A 21072-nucleotide genomic window follows, 5' to 3' on the forward strand; every position below is an offset into this window, starting at 1 on the left:
ATGTTCGGAATGTGGGAAATGTTTTAATAGGAAATTGAATCTCGTTACTCATCAGAGAATTCACACAGGGCAGAAGGAATTTTTATGTTCAGTATGTGGGAAATGTTTTATAGGGAAATCAAATCTTGTTAGACATCAGAGTACTCACACACAAGAGAAGCCGTATTCATGTTCAGAATGTGGGAAATGTTTTACTGACAAATCACATCTCATTGAACATCATAGAATTCACACAGGGGAGAAGCCATTTTCATGTTCAGAATGTGGCAAATGTTTTACAAAGAAATCAACTCTTCTTGTACATCAGAGAAGTCACACAGGGGAGAAGCCATTTTCATGTTCAGAGTGTGGGAAATGTTTTACAGTGAAAGCAAGTCTTGTATGTCATCAAAGGATACACACCGGGAAGTAGCGATTTTCTCTTTATTATCATTTTATTGAAAATATGTAAGAAAAAAATGCAATCTTTAATAAAATCATACATCTACAAGTAAAAGGGATAACAGAGCATTAGATGATTATTAGAAAATGTATATAATTACCAATGATTGTTATTGAAAATTCTATATACAAATGTATAAAATATTTAACATTTACATAACAAGTTATCTGATGCCGCTCTCTTCTGTTTGATGTGACATCTGCATTGGAGAGTTTCTGCTATAGATCAGAACAGATTCCATCCAACAGCTAGCCCGTCTGTTAACAACTTAATGACCACTGATATTCATTAAAATGGCTGCCATATAGGGTCCTTATTTCTCACCTTAAAACATAGGTGATAAATAAGAAAATAGCGCCCCCCCATGGATAAAAATCCCACACGGGATGTTGAAGACATCTTAATGACATCTGTATCTGACATCCAATTAACTCGTTAAATGCTGCTGTCAATCACGACAGTGGCATATAAGTTGTTAAAAGGTGGGTAAAACACCTTCTTTACAAATTATTATGTAAAGAAAAAAAAACAAACACGCACACCAATCACGAAAACCCGTTTTGTCATTAAAAATGCAGCCTTTGTGTTACAACAAAAAAACCTTCACATAATTGATTTTGCCACATCTGGAATGGACCAAACTATAAAACTGTCTTTTTATTGTAAAAACCGTAAAAAAGTAATAAAAACACGTCAAAAATGTAGTTTTTTCGGCATATTGACAGACAATATGTTTAATAAAAGCGATAAAAAAGTCACATGTAAATAAATTATATATATATATATATATATATATATATATATATAAATATTATGAAAGCGCCAAATTGTCCCGCAAAAAACAAGCCTTAATATGGCTCATTTGGCAAAAAATAACTTTCCAGCTCTTAGAATATGCGATGCAAAAGCAAATGAATGTAAAATATTTTTGTGAGTATAAGTAACAAGGCCTAAAAAAATTATATGACTATTGGTATAGATGTAATCGTACTGACCCGAAGAACTAATTGTTCTTATCACTTTTACCGCACAGTAAACCACACAAAAAAAAATATATAAAAACAATAACTGAATTTTTTGTTTTTGTCTATTCTCCATCTGAAGAATGTTACATAACCCAAAATGGTACCGAAGAAAAATCAAATTGATCAGAAAATAAACAGAAAATAATACAGCTTTGTTTGCCAAAAAATAAAAAAAATTACAGCTCTCGGAGAATGACAACGAAAAAAAAAAAAATGTATAAAAAAAAAGCAAAACGTAAAAAAACCGATATAAATCTAGTATCGACGTAATCGCAGTCTCGAAGAATAAAGCCATCATGAAACTTACACCACACGAAAAACAGCATAAAAATAAAAACTATTGTTGTACTGCTGTGTATTTGTTCATCATACCTCTCAAAAATCGGAATAAGGCTTGGTTCACATTAATCCTCTGCTCTCCGCTACTGATACGATCTGCAAACAAGAACTAAGGAAAGAAGGTAAAAGCTGTCCCTACAGTAAGACTAAGCTGAATCCCTACGATGTCGCGGGCTGCCTGTTCCTTGCAAACAGACCCGCCTTAGTCCTAGGCTAGTCTGAACGAAGACCTATAGAATAAATGGACGGGGTCCCTAAAAGAACTAAGGACTGGAACAGAAAAGGGACACCTCCTGAATAGAGAAAGTTGTTGCAGAAAACAAAAGATAAACTGACAAAAGGGTACTAGAGGTCCCAAGCGAACTGAGAGATATAGGCACCGAAGCACCTGGCTAGCAAAACAGTCAAACAACACTGAAGTCCAGCACAGCCAAAAAGGCGGAGCTGGAATATAAAGGCAGATGGTCATGTGACCGCAAAACACAAGATGGAAAAAACAAACAGGAGGGTTCTAACAATTACGTGTGACCAAACAGTAGTTTCTGACAAAATATGGGGCATTATCACGGAGAAATTGCTCAATAAATTGTGGGATTGTGGAATCCAGTTTCACCTATTAACCCTTTGAACCTGACAGATTTGCAGCTAATAAAAAAAATAGTTTTTTACGACTAAAATTATGTATTTTCCAATGTTCCAAAATTTTGTGCGGCACCTGTGGGTTCAATACTGACTACACACCTTTATGAATTCCTTAAGAAATTTCCAGTTTGGGTTAGCTTGTAGGGGTTTCTGTCACCCACAATCTATTCAAATGGAATCTGCATTCTAAAAGCCAAATAGTGCTGCTTCCCATCCGTTTCCTGCCGTGTGCTCAAACCGTAGTGTACAACTGACTCGCCCCCTGGGCCGTGGGGTACCCGGAACCGGGCTTCAGTGCGATGATGGGGGTAGTAGTGGCAACCCGATCCCGTGGCTCAGGGTGGTCAGACCAAATGCTGTGGCAGCCTATTTGTAGAGTTATGAATGTCCGACTACGCCACCCGTGGATTGCGGTCAGGGATGACCCCCGCTGCAAGGCAGACCACTGAGGCTGGTGTTGGTGTGCAGCACAGGGATAGGATAACTCCCCACGGGAAGAGTGTAGCCTCAGGGCAATGTAGGTGGATGCTGGGGGTGATGGTGCAGGCGCAGCATAAATAACACAGAGTCCAATGATGCAGTCCAGGGTTTTTACTCACAGTTGTTATCCATGTCACTTCTGTCAGCAATGACTGCCCAAGCCGTGCTGCGTCCACCAGGTGAGGGGCTCGGTTAACCCCCAGGCAATTCAGGAGTATGGCACAGGACCCCCTTCTGTCCTTTCTCTGGCCTCTCGTGCCCCACCAGTGACCAAACTTCTGTCCAGCTGCCGCAGATCTATGCGGGCAAACGTTGGCCCCCGTTTCCCGCTATCCTATATGGTGCCTTCCTAGCAGGTTTGGCGGGGGGTCGCACCAATAGATGATCACGACCTCCGGTTTTTGGCTGAAGGATAATTTACCTCCACCAACTTGGGAATCCGGTACCCTTCCACGACCTGACCCTTCACCCGATATCACGCGGGTTTGCAATGGTTACTGTCCGTTCTGCTCTCTCTTAGGGTCCCTTCTGCCTTCTTGTCTCTGGAGCCTTTCTACGCCTCTGTCTTTCCTTCCTTCTTTTTCTTCTCTCTGGCTCCGGCCTTCACCCTAGGCCTGCCTCGTGGAGCTGAGCTCAGTCTGAGCCACAGCTCCCTGTGAGCTCTCTCTGGCTGAACTACTTCTCTGACCACTGACTAAAGATGGCTCCCACCTTTTATCTGCTTCTCTGTGTGAGCCCAGGTGACCTGCACCCAATGAGCTCCTTCCTATGCTCCAGAAACCGTCCCCTTCTGCTCCTACATCACTGGGTTCTCTCCCCCCTCCCCACTCCAGCCAGGGACATAGTCAGTTGTGCCTGCAATAAATGGGAGCACCGTCGAGCTGTCCCCCGGAAATGGGGTGAGTGTGTGTATGCAGCTACTGAGCCCTGGTCCATACTCCATCCTTACCCGGGAGTGAAATATCACACCTCTGGTTGAGGTGCAATACCCCTGTAGCAACCGAACCCGCGGGGCGCTACACAACCACATATGGGGTACTGCCCAGGGCTGTGGAGTCGGTAAGCCAAACCACCGACTCCTCAATTTCCCTGGCTGACGATTCCACAGCCCTGCCTCACTAACTACTGAGCGTGTACATAAAGTGCAACACATCTTCATCACAACTAAAAGCCTAAATCCTTTGATCAGCAATAGAACAGACATTTATAGGACATTTCATAACTTTCTCAAATTCTTATGAAAACATTTGCAGCGCATACTGCACTGAACTTCTGAACCCAATGTATCATATATTTTAGGAGTCGGACCATTTTATTCCGACTCCATCAAAATGGACTTTGACTCCACAACCCTAGTACTGCCACACTGTATCACTGTGTTTGGGAGAAATTGGGAGTCCATTTTTTTCGTTTTACCCCTATTATAAATTTGATACTAAAACAACACTTTAATGGGAAAAAATGTAATTTTTTTGTTTTCACATCTGAATGTTATACATTTCATGAATTACCTGTAGGTTAAAAGTGCTCAGTACAGCCCTAGATGAATTCCTTGAGGGGTCTAGTTTCCAAAATGTGGTCACTTGTGGGGATTTACTGCTGTTTTGGCATGTCAGGGGTTCTGCAAATGCGACATGGCATCCACAATCTATTCCAGTCATAGTTATGCTGCAAAAGTCAAATAGCGCTCTTTCCTTTCCGAGCCCTGCCATCTGCACAAAACAGCAGTTTTTGACCAAATATGGGGTATCATCCAAAGAAGTTGCATAACAAATTATGGGGTCCATTTTCTCCTTATCCATTGTGAAAATTACAAAATTTGGGGCTAAAATAACATTTTAGCGGAAAAAATCGATTGTAATATTCATTTTCACATCCACATTTTCAAACATTCTGTGAATTACCTACAGGTTCAAAATGCTCAACAAACCCCTATGTAGCCCCATTGCCGGCACCCCTGCATGGTGTCTTCTTCTTTCTCCATGCAGAGACGCCGCCTTACTCACCTGCCCGGCCCTCGTTGTGGTCCCCAGTGCTCTGTTCCTGCCTCCTGGTTCGTGCATTGTGTTGGTGGCGCGCCTAGTGCGTGTGCTCCCCTGCTCTTAAAGGGGCAGCACGCGTACATTACAAAATGTCCCCAGCTGACAGCTGGGAGGCATTTTGATGATCTGTTCACCTGCAAGGTATCTCCCAGGCGTGGGAGACATCTTATATAAAAGGCACCCTCCCCAATAGGGAGATGCCTGAGCAAACCCTATAGTTCGTAATTCTATGATAGGTGGTTGGTGTGTGTGCAATTGTATGTTGCCAGGTCCCCCGTCCCTAGTCTGTTTTAATATCCCGTATCCTGTGTCCCGTTAGTCCACCATAGTTAGTCCTTTTTTCCTGTGACCGCTTCAGCGGTGTCCGAAACCGCCTCTGCGGTGCCTGTACCCCATGGCTGCATCAGCGCTACCTGTCTGCCACCCTGGGGGCTGAATACCCAGGCTGGAACTCTGAACCTGTCCCTGTGGCCATCCTGTCTGCACAGCGTGAACCTGTTCCAGTGGCCGTCCTCTCTGCACAGTGTGATCCTGTCCCAGTGACCGTCCTGTTGGCACAGTCTGAACTTGTCCCAAGTGGCCATCCTGCCTTATTGAGAATCTGAAGTAACATCACTGCCCTTTGTGGTTGGCAGCTACTGCCTGACGTCGCCATGGAGTGGCACCTGGCAGCTACCTGCTGCACAAGCCTGATCTCACCACTAAAGGCTGTAGTGAATACCAAAGTGGCTGCTTAGTCATGCCCCTAAGTCCGGTCTGTGGCACAGTCAGTCCACTAACTACTAGCGCCAAGGAGCGTAACAGTTTGCTCAGGTCATGGATCCCACTGATCCCAAGATTCTATAGGTCACTGACCTGTACCAAGAACTCTCCTGTCAGCGTGACCAGCAAGAATGTTTCTTTCATATTTGAGGACTTTAACTACTTGGGTGGGGATGCTCTGACCGCAGCTGCCTCGCCCGCTCTAACTCAAGTTGCCGCAGCTACAGGCAAGTCTACACTGCCTCTGACTTATACTCCCGGAGTTAAACTCCACTTATCAGCTCCACCATGATACAGCGGAGACCCTAAGCAGTGCTGTTGATTCTTGAACCAATGCACCCTGTACTATAAACGTTTGGACCATCAGTTCCCGACTGATTGGGTTAAGGTTGGATTCCTGATGTCCCACCTTGCTGGAGAAGCATTAGCATGGATTAACCACTTGAGGGAGAAAGGGGATCCCGTGACCATGGACCTACAGGCTTTCCTGGTGACCTTCAGAACGGTCTTTGATGAGCCATCTTCTCTGTGAGGAGTCATCAGGAGCTTGAAGAAGAGGGGGCATAAAGGGGGGTACTGTAGCCCCATTGCCTGCACCCCTGCATAGTGTCCCCTTCTCCCTTCATGCAGGGACATCGGCTTATTCACCGAAAGGGCCCTTGGCGCGTTCCCTGGCATGCTGTGTTCCTGCTTCCTCGTCCACGCGCCGCACTGTGTGTCGGTGGTGTGCCTAGTGCGCTCGCGCCCCTGCTCTTAAAGGAACAGCACATGCCATGGCACATGGCTTAAAGCTGGGAGGCATATTGATAATGTGTTCACCTGCAAGGTGTCCCCCAGCCAATAGCTGGGAGACATCTTGTATAAAAGGCACCCTCCCCAATAGGGATGTGCCTGAGCAACCCCCATAGTTCTGTGTTAGGTGGTTGGTGTGTATGTTGCCAGGGCCCCCGTTCCTAGTCTGTTATAGTATGCCAAATCCTGTGTCCCATTAGCCCCTGTTTCCTGTGACCGCTTCAGCGGTGTCCGAAACCGCTACTGCGGTACCTGTACCCCGTGGCTGCATCAGTGGTACCTGTCACCCACCATGTGGACTGAATAATCAGTCCGAAACTCTGACTCTGTCTCTGTGGCCATTCTGTAGGCACATCCTGTCGGCACAGCCTGAACCTGTCCCAGTGGCTGGCCTGTCGGCACAGCCTGAACCTGTCCCAGTGGCCGTCCTGTCTGCACAGTGTAAACCTGTCCCAGTGGCCGTCCTGTCTGCACAATGTGAACCTGTCCCAGTGGCCGTCCTGTTTTATTGAGAATCTGAAGTAGCGTCTCAGCCCTTTGGGGTCAGCAGCGACTGATGGACATCGCCCTGGAGTTGCACCTGGCAGTTCCTGCCGCACAAGCCTGACCTCACCACAGCTCTATGCTATGCAGGCTGTCTGCCCTGAACAGGCACAAGTTACTTTAATCGTGCACTGCGCATGATCGAAGTAACTTCCTGATGCCTGGTGACCCGGATGTCATCATGACGATATCGGGTCACCCTGGCGACGATCGGGACCCCGTGTACACAGCGCGGGTTCCCGATTCAATTGCTCCCGGAATGCAGCAATTGACTTTAATCACAGCATTCTGGGGGTTAATATGCCGGGAGCGATGCTGGACCATTCCTGGCACATAGTACCTGGTGTCAGCTGTTAGAATCAGCTGACACCCGGCGGCGATCGCGCCCACACAGCCTCTGTGCGGGCTCTATCGCCAGAGTGTAATAATCCGTACCTGGTCCATAAGGCCTAGGGCGCAGGTACGTATTATTATGCCTGACGTCAGAAAGGGGTTAATCTTATCACCGATCAGAGGCAGTGTTTGCCGTGCTGTCATGCAGATGACAGTGTGGCAAACACCTGATGTTCGGGTCCCCCATTCTCACGCTGTCATCTGACAGCGTGGAAACCGCAGCTCTCTGATCTATGGTAATGATCTTACCGCCGATTAGAGGCAGTGTTTGCCACGCTGTCATGCACATGACAGCGTGGTAAATAGTAGATGTCCGGGCCCCTCATTCCCATGCTGTCATCTGACAGCGTGGGAGCTGCAGCGCTCTGACCGGTGGTATTAATCTTACCAATGATCAGAGCCGCCGGAGTTTTCTGCATGACAGCCAGGTGTCGAACCCGAGCGGTAACACGGACTTCCCAGGGAAATCCGTGTTCGGGGTCCGGGTCGGAACAGTAGGTGTTCGGTATGGACCCCAAACTTTATTGTTCGGGTTCGACCATCTCTAGACATTGTACAATGTGTGTGTGGGGGGAATGTAATGTGCGGACATTGTACAGTGTGTGTGTGTGAATGTACTGTGCAGACATTGTACAGTGTGTGTGTGTGGGAATGTACTGTGGGGAAATCGTACAGTGTGTGTGGGGGATTGTACTGTGGGGACATCGTACAGTGTGTGCGTGGTGTAAATGTACTGTGGGGACATCGTACAGTGTGTGTGTGTGTGTGTGTGTGTGTGTGTGTGTGTGTGTGTGTGTGTGTGTGAAGGAAATGTACTGTGGGGACATTATACCCTTACCACATCCCCATAGTTATTTCTACCTCCCATCCACGATCTATCACAAATTTCTGCAACCTTTCGAACCTCATACCCATTCACCCAGCCCGAGCTTCTCCAATCCCTCTAACAAGAGCTCTATGGAACGCTCGCTCTGTCTGCAATACATGCAAAAATTTCATATATTCATAACCTTTTCATTACTAACAACTAACCACAAATCCAAGCGACTCTACTCTGTCCTCCTCCTCCTGGACCTGTCATGTGCCTTCAACACAGTGAACAACTTCTTCTTACTACAGATTTTCTCATCTCTTGGCATCACAGACTTGACCCTATCTTGGATGTCTTTATACCTAACAGACCGGACGTTCAGTATCTTTACCTCCTCATCTCGCCCCCTATCTGTTGGTGTCCCCCAAGGTTCAGTTCTTGGACCTCTGTTTTTCTCCATCTACACCTTCGGCCTGGGACAGCTCATAGAGTCCCATGGCTTTTAGTATCATCTCTATGTTGATGACACACAGATCTACCTCTCTGGATATCACCTCCTTACTAATCAGAATCTCACAATGCCTGTCCGCTATTTCATCCTTCTTCTCTGTTAGATTTCTAAAACTTAACATGGACAAAACGGAATTGGTCATCTCCCCCCCCTCCCCCCATCTCACTCAACCTCCCCAACAGAACTATCCATCAAAGTCAATGGTTGCTCAGTCTCCCCAGTCCCGCAAGCTCGCTACTTCGGGGTAACCCTCGACTCTCATCTCTCCTGTTCCTCCGCTATTCCCCGGGCTCTCCGCTTTGTCAATCCCTTTACTGGCTCCCCATTGCCCAGAGTCTCCGGTTTAAAACCCTAACCATGACATAAAAAGCCATCCTGTCTCCTCCATACATCTGTGACCTAGTCTCTTGGTACTTACCTGCACGCAACTTCCTATCCTCACAAGATCTCTTTCTCTACTCCCCTCTTATCTCCTCTTCCCACAATCGCATACAAGACTTCTCCCGTGCATCCCCCCTTCTCTGGAACTCTCAACCCCAACATATTAGGCTCTCGCCTACCGTTGAAACCCTCAAAAGGTACTTGCAGACCCACCTCTTCCGACAAGCCTACAACCTGCTGCAACCCTCTCTCCAACATACTGTGGCACGACCAGCTCTACCGTCACCTACTGTATCCTTGTAAGGTGCCCCAGCGAGGTAGTCCTCGGCGAGCTGTGGCCCCTACTCGCTCTGGCACCCTACAGACAAGGTGTGTCCTCCCTCTGATGTGCTGCAGTGTATGTGGTGCTTTCCACTTACTTCAGACCAGCCTGTCGCCTCTGTCACCAGACATTTCTCTTCTGGAACCAGAGCAGCAATAAATTCAGAGGACACGAGGGTTCATAACCATAACTGGGACTTTAGTTGGGGAAGAGGAATATGTACATTATTTACAGGCAGATATAATGGATAAGGCCCAACGGGTTGTCATCTTTCCCACAGGTACTTGATACAACGTCAGCCCTGGTTCCCTCTTTAAGTGAAGCATCTCTTGTTGCTGTTGTCTAGAGAATCTTCCTCACCAATGACAGTATATCCAGATCCTAGTTTTCCCCACATCCTAGACTTAAGTCCTAGCTTCTTCAGCAGACAGAATGTGCCCCCGGGTCCTCAATAGCTCTCTTTTGAGTTTCTCCGGCCAGCTAAGGGGACTCTTGTGGAGGGAATCTTCACTCTGGTGATCCTACTTTCTGGGATAAGGGGCTCACATCTGCCCTAGCAGCCACTATACCGAGGCTGCCCGTACTGTTCCAAGTACTATCTCTCACTGACTTGTCACTTCCTGCTTCTGGAAACTAAGCAGAGATTTTCTTAATGTGCCCACCCTCTATGGGCTGTCCTAAATGTCTGCAATACTACTGGCAGACTTAACCTGTCATCTGTATCCGGGACAGTGGCATCTTGTGGCTGGTTACCAATACTACAGACCACAAGGAAACATATTAGAAACAAAGCATTTATTCACATCCTGTGCCTAACCATAGACCTGGGTTGCCCTTTACTCTACTGGGCTGGATTATCACAGCTAACCAATTAATTGGACCTAACTACAGCCCAGAGAGATCTAACTATAGGGAACATTATCTTTAACCCTTTTAGTTCCAGAGGAAAGCTACTTTCTTCCCCACTACAACATCCTCACCCATCTCTTGTAGTCTGTGGGTGAGGATGTAGTCCTCTCTCCTCCTGTACCAGTCGCTGTCACGTTTTTGTTCAAGATTGTTGTAATTGTTTTTATTATGTATACCCCTTTTCTCATGTAAACACCATGGAATAAATGCCACTAAAGTAATAAATAATAATATACATCATACACACACGGCTCTGCTCCATACACATCATACACACACGTCTCTGCTCCGTATACATCATACACACACGGCTCTGCTCCATACACCTCGTACACACACGGCTCTGCTCCATATACATCATACACACACGGCTTTGCTCCATATACATCATACACACACGGCTCTGCTCCATACACCTCGTACACACACGGCTCTGCTCCATATACATCGTACACACACGGCTCTGCTACATACACATCATGCACACACGGCTCTGCTCCATACACCTCGTACACACACGGCTCTGCTCCGTATACATCGTACACACACGGCTCTGCTACATACACATCATGCCCACACGGCTCTGCTCCATACACCTCGTACACACACGGCTCTGCTCCGTATACATCGTACACACACGGCTCTGCTACATACACATCATGCACACACGGCTCTGCTCCATACACCTCGTACACACACGGCTCTGCTCCGTATACATCGTACAGTCATGGCTAAAAGTTTTGAGAATGACACCAAAATTATATTTTCACATGATCTGCTGGTCTCTGGTTTTTATCAGTGTTTGTCTGATGTTTATAGCACATACAGAAATATAATTGCAATCATATTATGAGTACCAATAGGTTATATTGACAGTTAGAATGAGTTAATGCAGCAAGTCAATATTTGCAGTGTTGCCCCTTCTTCTTCAAGACCTCTGTAATTCTCCCTGGCATGCCCTCAATCAACTTTTGGATCAAATCCTGACTGATAGCAGTCCATTCTTGCATAATCAATGCTTGCATTTTGCCAGAATTTGTTGTTTTTTGTTTGTCCACCCGTCTCTTGATGATTGACCACAAGTTCTCAATGGGATTAAGATCTGGGGAGTTTCCAGGCCATGGACCCAAAATCTCTATGTTTTGTTCCATGAGCCATTTAGTTATCACCTTTGCTTTATGGCAAGGTGCTCCATCATGCTGTAAAAGGCATTGTTGGGCGCCAAACTGCTCTTGGACGGTTGGGAGAAGTTGCTCTTGGAGGATATTCTGGTACCATTCTTTATTCATGGCAGTGTTTTAGGCAAGACTGTGAGTGAGCCGATTCCCTTGGCTGAGAAGCAACCCCACACATGAATGGTTTCAGGATGCTTTACAGTTGGCATGAAACTGGTGGTAGTGCTCACCTCTTCTTCTCCGAATAAGCTGTTTTCCAGATGTCCCAAACAATCGAAAAGGGGATTCATCAGAGAAAATGACTTTGCCCCAGTCCTCAGCAGTCCACTCCCTGTACCTTTTGCAGAATATCAGTCGGTCCCTGATGTTTTTTCTGGAGAGAAGTGGCTTCTTTGCTGCCCTCCTTGAAACCAGCCCTTGCTCAAAGAGTCTTCGCCTCACAGTGCGTGCAGAAGCACTCACACCAGCCTGCTGCCATTCCTGAGCAAGCTCGGCACTGCTGGTAGTCCGATCCCGCAGCTGAAACAGTTTTAAGATACGGTCCTGGCGCTTGCTGGTCTTTCTTGGGCGCCCTGGAGCCTTTTTGACAACAATGGAAGCTCTCTCCTTGAAGTTCTTGATGATGCGATAGATTGTTGACTGAGGTGCAATCTTTGTAGCTGCGATACTCTTCCCTGTTAGGCCATTTTTGTGCAGTGCAATGATGGCTGCACCTGTTTCTTTAGAGATAACCATGGTTAACTGAAGAGAAACAATAATACCAAGAACCAGCCTCCTTTTAAAGTGTCCAGTGATGTCATTCTTACTTAATCATGACTGATTGATCGGCAGCCCTGTCCTCATCAACACCCACACCTGTGTTAATGGATCAATCACTAAAACGATGTTAGCTGCTCCTTTTAAGGCAGGACTGCAATGATGTTGAAATGTGTTTTGGGGGTTAAAGTTCATTTTCTGGGCAAATATTGACTTTGCAAGTACAATAATTGCTGTTAAGCTGATCACTCTTTGACATTCAGGAGTATATGCAAATTGCCATTACAAAAAATGAAGCAGTAAACTTTGAAAAAATTATTATTTGTCTCATTCTCAATACTTTTGACCATGACTGTACACACACAGCCATGCTCCATACACATCATACACACACGGCTCTGCTCCGTATACATCATACACACACGGCTCTGCTCCATACACCTCGTACACACACGGCTCTGCTCCATATACATCGTACACACACGGCTCTGCTACATACACATCGTACACACACGGCTCTGCTCCGTATACATCATACACACACGGCTCTGCTCCATACACCTCGTACACACACGGCTCTGCTCCATACACATCATACACACACGGCTCTGCTACATCCACACTGTAAACCCCTCCTGACCCCACACATAAACTTCCCCTCATCCAGCACCATGACAACCAGCACAGCAGAGTCCTGCATCCACTGAGGCCCCTGATCATGTGACCCCTGACTCCTCCCCTCCTGTGACATCACCACAGGTCCTGTGCGCACAGAACAGCCATATATGTGGTGGCGGCTCTGCAGGTGGAGGTATGTGGAGATTCCCCATTACTATTAACCCCCTCAGTGCTGAGCCTGTGATAAATCCCTGTATGTGACTATAATGTGATTGTGTGTTATACCGGGGGCAGGACGGGGCCATGACTGGATGTAGTGATCATGTGAAGCCGGTAACAGCTCCGGAGATTTCTTACATGGGATCTTTATGATGTTACATCGTCATCTTCTCCCCATTCAGGTCCCTACAATATCGGATCCTCTCAGTGGAGATCTTCTATATAAGAGAATTTTCCTGATTGACCATCAAGGATGGATAGGGACAGGGACAAGATGGCGGAGAGGATATTACACCTCACCCTAGAGATCCTCTTCCGGCTTACTGGAGAGGTGAGAGATTCTGATAACATCACATTACATCATTCTTATCTATGGGAATAACAGATGGACAGAACTGGAGAGGTGAGGACTCTGGAAATGTCTGTAGTGAGATTTATTAATGTGTCTCTCCATAACCAGGATTACACAGTAGTGAAGAAGACCTCTAGTGAGCACTGTCAGGACCCTGTGTCTGAGGGATGGGGAAGACCCCTGAGCCCAATCACGGAGCCTCCACCTCACCCCCTTATATATGAGAACATCAATAACCAGAAGATCCTAGAACTCACCTACAAGATGATTGAGCTGCTGACTGGAGAGGTGACATTGCTGGGGATGCTGGGACATTATACAGTAACGCTATGAAGGGATCGGGGGGATGACGGTATCATTGTATGTGTCAGGTTCCTATAAGGTGTCAGGATGTCACCGTCTATTTCTCCATGGAGGAGTGGGAGTATTTAGAAGGACACAAAGATCTGTACAAAGACGTCATGATGGAGGTTCCCCAGCCCCTCACATCACCAGGTAATAGACAGGACTAAATACACACGGCCTATAATTATCTGTATGTAAAGAATGAATTCAGTCCCTGTATGTGTTTCCTCCAGTTCCATCCAGTAAGAGGACAACACCAGAGAGATGTCTCCATCCTCTTCTTCCACAGGACTGTAAACAAGAAGATCCCGATGTTCCTCAGGATCATCAGGTAGATGGAGAGAAGGCATCATGAGATCTCCCCTATCCCCTATGCTGTATAGACGGCTGTGAAGGTCTTGTGTTCACTCTGGTTTTATTCATCAGTATTATAATCTGAACAGGCAATGTATTAGAGACACCGGCACTTTCCTGATTTGAGCTTCATTGTGTGGAGTGACTCCCGTGACCCTGGAGTGTAGTATAAAATGAAGTGATGAGTTATCAGCCGAAGTCTGCATTAAAATTGAAAGATTAAGTGATCTGAGCAACTTTAAACATGGGCATCGGTGATACATTAACCAGGACCAGTAACTACCAAAATTGTGGACATTTTCCTTGCAATGGTATCAAGGCTATACTGAGAATGTTGTGATTCAGGAAAAACATCCCATGTCAACACTTCAGACTTGTGGAGGTGAATTAATAATGTGGGAATGTTTTCTTGCCACATCCTGGTACCTATGATATCTGTAGTTGGAGGTTAGACGCTGGAGCTTATATGAGTATTAGGGCCAACCAAGTTCATCTCTTCATGGCAGCTGTTTATTGTATGGTACAAGGATCCACAGAGGTTGACTAGTCCGGGGGCAGCGTGGAGAGGTGGCTCAATATGAAGTAGGGGCAGTGTGAGGGTAAAAGTTTGACTGATAATGATTCTGGTGCTGTATTTGACAATTGATCTGGTGATGCATTCATATATTGATTGTTCTGGTGATCTATCCATGTACCGATGATGGTTCTAAAACTGTATTCATGTACTGATGATGGTTTTCATACTGTATTCATGCACTGATGATGTGGAGCACTACAGAGCACTGACAACAGCCATTTTGCGCCGAGCAGGCACATCTTCCTGGTCTTTTTGGTCTGTTGCTGAGCACCACCTTAGTATATTGGGAATAACAACATCATAATATCCAATTATCACGTTTTTTATACCATCTTATGAGGTTTTTTTTCATATCTAACATAGTGGTGGCATCCAAGCGGAATCCGCCTGAACAATGGACCAGTCAGTTCTTTAGGCTTCAAAAGCAGTGAAGCGGCTAAAAGCGATTCAAAAAGTTGCTTTGACATTGCAATGCATATGTTCATTGTTTTTTCTGGTGGGTTCAATGTGGAATCTGCTTGAAAAAGATGACGTGTGCATAAATCCTTAGTCTGACTTACCAGTTGGGGCTGTAACCACTTAAAATGTCTAGGGCAGAATTAATGCCAAATACAGAGGTCATTTTTGGTCGCCATGTTCATTTATTATCATTTCTGCTTCATTAAATCATTTAATGTGACTTATTCTGTCTATGACTTTCATAATCTTTGTTCCAGGGTAAAGATCTGACCCATAGTAGTACTATAGAGACATATATGAGGGGTGATGAGCGGTGTAAAGAGGAGATTCCTACAGAAAACCGCACAGGTGAGTAGTGACCACTAAATGCAGGGAAGTCACAGGGTCTAATCAGTCACTGGATGGTATAATTATGTGGTGTATATTTTTGGGCTCGCTACAGAGATTTTGTCAGATTTTACAATTATGTGGTGAATTTGTTTTAGGTAACAATATGTTACACTGGGTATTTTAATTGGATTTTTTTTTATACCTAAAGATTTAGCACGTAATAAACCATTTTTCACATGGTTCTCTCTTTGTTTTAGAAGAGATACTTTTGTATTCAGTCTTGTCTAATACCGAACACTGTGCTCAGTGAAGGTGTCTAAATTTACTTTTGAAACTTGTCAGTGTTGGGGATTCTCACTCTGGACCCCTGATTAGTGTTGAGCCACCCCCGTAGTGTTCGAGTTCGGTTCGGTTCGTCGAACACCCGTGTGTTCGCCGAACTGTTCGTCGAACTGTTCGTCGAACACCTTCGAACACCGTTAAAACCAATGGCAGGCAAACAAAAACACATAGAAACACATAGAAAACACCTTCAAAGGTGTCCAAAAGCTGACAACCTGCTCAGAAGACACAACTAACACATGGAAAAATGACAAGTACATATAGTCATGCGAAAAGAAAAGAGGTGGAGGAGTAAAAGGAGGGGGAGACACAAATATAGGCATGTCATGCCCTTCTAAAATCCAAAAAGTGAGAAGCCGACACGTTCAGTCCGCTCCTGCCCGTGCCACCTCCGTGTCGCCGGGTTTGTGCCAGCGCCGCGGTGAACCCTGACGGCCAGCCCCCCTCTCCCAATACTGGTGCCTGTCCGCTGGTGGGTCGAGCGAGCCCCCCTGTGGTGGAGGCAGCTCTAAGCTTTTTAATTTAAATTGTCTCTCTAATTTGAATGAATACACTTTAAATCCATTTACAAGGATCTATTGGAGGGCAAGTCTCATGCCAGCAGCCGCGTAATTCCAGCTCCAGTAGCGTCCACTAAAGCTGCTGCAGTTAAAAAGCTTTTATAAGGATCGAGCTCGGCTGTCCACCGCATGGCATCCTACTGCCAGTCCCAGCCCCTATGCCTTGGGGTGCCTCCTGATGCTCTTCACTGAGTATCCCGTGGTCCCGAAGCATTTCCTTTGAAAAAATTAAGTGTCCAAACTACAGGTGGTGTAGCTTGCTTAACAGCCGGGATAATCCGCTGACTAGCAGACACTGCTACTAGGCACAAAGTATTTCCTGGGCTAGATGCAGTTAAAAATTTGTAATTAGATACTCTCGTTGGATGCTGAGAAAGCATTCCATAGAGTCTCCTGGCACGCCATATATGATTCTCTTAAAAAGCTTGGGGTAGGGGTCTAGGGGACCCTTTTATAGCCAAAATCACGGCCCTGTATCACAATACGTCACCTAGGCTGAAGATAAATGGAACTGTAGCACCCTGAGGGCTCGGTTGCTACAGAGGTATTGCACCTCACCCAGAGGTGTGATATCTCACTCTCAGGTAAGGATGGAGTGTGGATCAGGACCCGACACCTGCATGCATTACACCACATTGCCGTGGGGCAGGGCGACCAATATGCCTCTGAGATGGGCACGACAGTCCCTGTCCCTGGCTGGAGTGGGGGGAGGGAACACTGAGGAAGGGGAACCCTGTAGTGCAGGAGCAGGGAGGAAGCAGTTCCTGGGTGCATTGAGAAGGGAGTATAAAAGGTGGGCACCATCTTAGTTCAGTGCAGAGAAGTCTGAGCAGAAGTGGCAGGGAGCAGGGGCTCTGCATGAGCTCTGCTCCGGAGGCGGGCCTAGTTACAGAGGCCCAGGCCTGGAAGAGGGAGAAGGAAGGAAGAGGAGCGGAGAAGGCTCCAGGAACGAGGAATGAAGGGATCCCAGGGGTGCGGACGGGCGAGTCGCCACCGCACGCCCGAGTCCACCTGCGTGGAGGGGTCAGGCCAAAGGGGGAGACTGGTCCCCGAAACTAGTGGAGGCAGGAAACGACCCTCAGCTAGAAACCGGAGGCTCTGACATTTTATGTGGCGCAGCCCCTCGCTACACCCGCTAGGAAGGCACCACATAGGGTCAGGGAAACTGGCGCCAAGTTTACCAAGAGGAGGCCCGAGGCAGCCGGACAGAAGGGTTGGTATGAAAGGCCAGACAAAGGACACACAAAGGGGGTCCTGTGAAGCGCTCCAAAGTTTTCTGGGAGTTGTCTGAGCCCCTCACCTGGTGAGCACAGTACGACGTGGGCAGCCGTTACCTGCAGACGTGGTCTGGATAATAAGAACTGTGAGTAAAGGCCCTGGACTGCATCACTGACTCCGTGTCGTTACTGCTGCTGCCCTGCACCATCACCCCCATCCTCCGCATACACTGCCATGAGGCTATACTCCTCCCGTGGGGAGTTATGCTACGCTCTGCTGCACCCACAACACCAGCCTCAGCGGTCTGCCCTGCAGCGGCGGTTCACTCTGACCGCAATCCACGGGTGGCGTAGTCGGACATTTAAACATCAAAACCACATAAATAGTTCCGCCACTGGTTTGACCACCCTGAGCCACGGAACCGGGTCGCCGCCACGAAGACTACAACCACCAGCATCCACCAAAAAGGGTCCGGCTCCGGGTGTCCCAAGGCCCAGGGGGTGCATCAGAACATTTTCATCACCTTTCACAATCACCAATGGGACAAGGCAGGGATGTCCTCTGTCCCCTCTCTTATACATCCTAGTGACGGAGCACCTGCTCTCATCAATTCGCCATAACCCCAATATTAGGTGGATTGAGGTGGGAGGCACCGAGTACAAGTGCTCTCTATTTGCTGATGATGTCCTAGAATATATCACTCAATCACATATATCCATCCATGCTGTTATGGCTGAAATAGATCACTTTGTTACATGGTCAAATTTTAAAATCAATGCAGCGAAGTCTGAGGCCCTCGATGTCTCCCTCCCCAAATCCATATAGGATTCCATCCAGTCCAACTTTCCCTTTGCCTGGCCCTCACAGGGTATCAAATACTTAGGAATTCCTATTCATAGAGACCTCTCCCATCTATGTTATCTTAATTTTGGGCCCTTTATTGAACAACTCCATACAGACCACGGTTGGCAAGTTAGAACTGTAAGATTCACTACGTGAACCACTGGTGTTTTGTGGAAAAGCACATGTACACTGTGTTCCAAATTATTATGCAAAAAGTGTTTAGGAATGATAAGGGAAGAATTTGTTTGTTTGTCAGTTAAACTCATTGATGGTGATGTGTGTCAGGGCTCTTTATATCACTGTAAGCAATTGCAGACACCTGTGCTAATTAGTTTGGCAGGTGTGTCCAATGAAAGGCAAGACTACTTAAGAAGGCTGTCTCACATTATTAAGCAGCCTACATTTTCTGCCAAAATGGGAAAGAAAAAGGATGTGTCGGCTGCTGAGAAGCAACAAATTGTGGAGTGTTTAGGTCAAGGCATGACTACAATCAACATTGTGCGATGATCAGGATGAAGTGTCTTGGCAATCAAGAAGTATGTAGCTGATTCACAGTACACACGTGTGCGTGCTGATAAGGGCAAATTGAGGACTCTTTCCTACAGGCAATTACGTCAGGTTAGAAGAGCAGCGGCAAAAAAGCCTTGTCATAGCAGCAGACAAGTTTTTGAAGCTGCTGGTGCCTCCAACGTCCCCCGAACAACAAGATGCAGGGTCCTTCAGAGGTTTGCAGCTGTGCATACGCCATCCTGTCGACCTCCTCTATCCACTTCACACAAGCAGAAACGGCTCCAGTGGGCTAAACATTACATGAAGACTGATTTCAAAACTGTTTTGTTCACGGATGAGTGCCGTGCAGCGCTCGATGGTCCAGATGGATGGAGTGGAGGATGGCTGGTTGATGTACACCCCACGCAAACACGGCTACAGCGCCAACAAGGAGGAGGTGGAGTAATGTTTTGGGCTGGAATCATGGGGAGAGAGATTGTCGGCCCCTTTAGGATCCCTGAAGGCGCTAAAGATGAACTCCATAATGTATGTGGATTTTCTCAAACAGCACTTCCTGCCATGGTTCAAGAAGAAGAACCGTGTATTTCACAGCAAGATCATTTTTTTGCATGATAATGCACCATCTCATGCTGCACATAAAACATCTGCATCTCTGGCTGATATGGGCATAAAAGGGGACAAACTTATGGTGTGACCCCCATGCTCCCCTGACCTCTACCCCATTCAGAACCTCTGGAGCATCATCAAAAGGAGTGTCTATGATGGCGGGAGGCAGTTCACATCTAAGCAACACCTCTGGGAGAGTATTCTGTCCTCATGCAAAACAATTGAAGCAGAAACCATCCAAAACCTGACAAATTCAATGGACGAGAGAGTTCAGAAGCTCCTTTCGAACAAGGGGTCCTATGTGAAAATGTAACATCACCTAGAATAAAGTTTTGAGTTGAAAACTGTTTGATTTCAGTTTCTAATAACCTACTAATGCTTATAATTTCAAAAATGACCATTTTTTTGGTCTTTATTAAAATGAAAAGGTTGATCGAAAAGTTTGGGGAATCTAAGAGTGTAGCAACCCAGTAGTCATGATTACTTCGAATTCTGACAATATGAAGGTCATGTTGCAGGTAGTGCAGCAAGAAGGCACTTATGTGTCTTGCGCATCTCGGAGCCCCAAAATTATTTTCCGGGCTAGATGTAGCTAAAAATTATTATTAATTTTAAATCTGGTGGAGCTTAGTATAGATGGCCTAATAGGATCAGTGCTGCACACTGCTACAAAGCCCAAATTATTTTCCAGCCAAGATACAGATAAACATGATTAGTAATTTTAAATCTGGTGGAGCTTATTATAGATGGCCTAATAGAATCAGTGCTGCACACTGCTACAAAGCCCAAATTATTTTCCAGCCAAGATACAGATAAACATGATTAGTAATTTGAAAGCTTAAAACGGTTGGTAGGGTGATTTTAACCAATCATCAAGCTTTTACTCTCCCCAGGATGACACAGGGGTAGAAAAGTCGTTTCGGATCCATGATTTGTTCATCTTTATGAACGTGAGTCTGTCTACATTATCAGTGGAGAGCCGCGTGCGCTTATCTGTCAGCACACCACCAGCAGCGCTGAACACACGTTCAGACAGAACGCTGGCTGCGGGGCATGACAAGATCTCCAAGGCGTAAGTGGCTAGCTCCGGCCATTTATCCAGATTGGAAGCCCAAAAAGAGCAAGGGTCCAGTGACACAGTCATGGCTTCAATGTTTACTTGGAGATACTCCTGTACCATCGTCTCTAGGCGTTGACTATGTGTCAGACTTCTTGTCTCCTGTGGCCTTGCAAAGGATGGGCTAAAAAAGTGGTGAAATGATTCCGCAAAATTGATGTTACCAGCAGATACTGTGGTTCTGTTACGGTTTGAGTGCTGAACACTTGACGGTCCCACGGTTGGCAAGTTGGAACTGTGAGATTCACTACGTGCACCACTGGTGTTTTGTGGAAAAGCACATGTAAGATTCTGCAA

At 46.4% G+C, this 21072-nt stretch overlaps 2 protein-coding genes across 2 annotated transcripts in view; both read left to right on the forward strand.

Annotated features, from left to right (window-relative positions):
- LOC141270769 (uncharacterized) overlaps positions 1-21072 on the forward strand; it is a 382593-nt gene that overhangs the window by 347361 nt on the left and 14160 nt on the right. The window contains exon 12 of the mRNA XM_073680882.1: positions 154-405. Coding sequence (XP_073536983.1) covers positions 154-405 — 252 coding nt within the window. The remainder of the gene's footprint in view (positions 1-153; positions 406-21072) is intronic.
- LOC141270752 (oocyte zinc finger protein XlCOF8.4-like) overlaps positions 13074-21072 on the forward strand; it is a 101526-nt gene continuing 93527 nt past the window's right edge. The window contains exon 1 of the mRNA XM_073680862.1: positions 13074-13136. The gene's annotated coding sequence lies outside the window, so the exon portion shown is untranslated. The remainder of the gene's footprint in view (positions 13137-21072) is intronic.

This window comes from Phyllobates terribilis, unplaced genomic scaffold, assembly GCF_046119375.1.
Source record: "Phyllobates terribilis strain yellow unplaced genomic scaffold, ASM4611937v1 Scaffold_5__5_contigs__length_657084704, whole genome shotgun sequence".
Lineage (NCBI taxonomy): Eukaryota > Metazoa > Chordata > Amphibia > Anura > Dendrobatidae > Phyllobates > Phyllobates terribilis.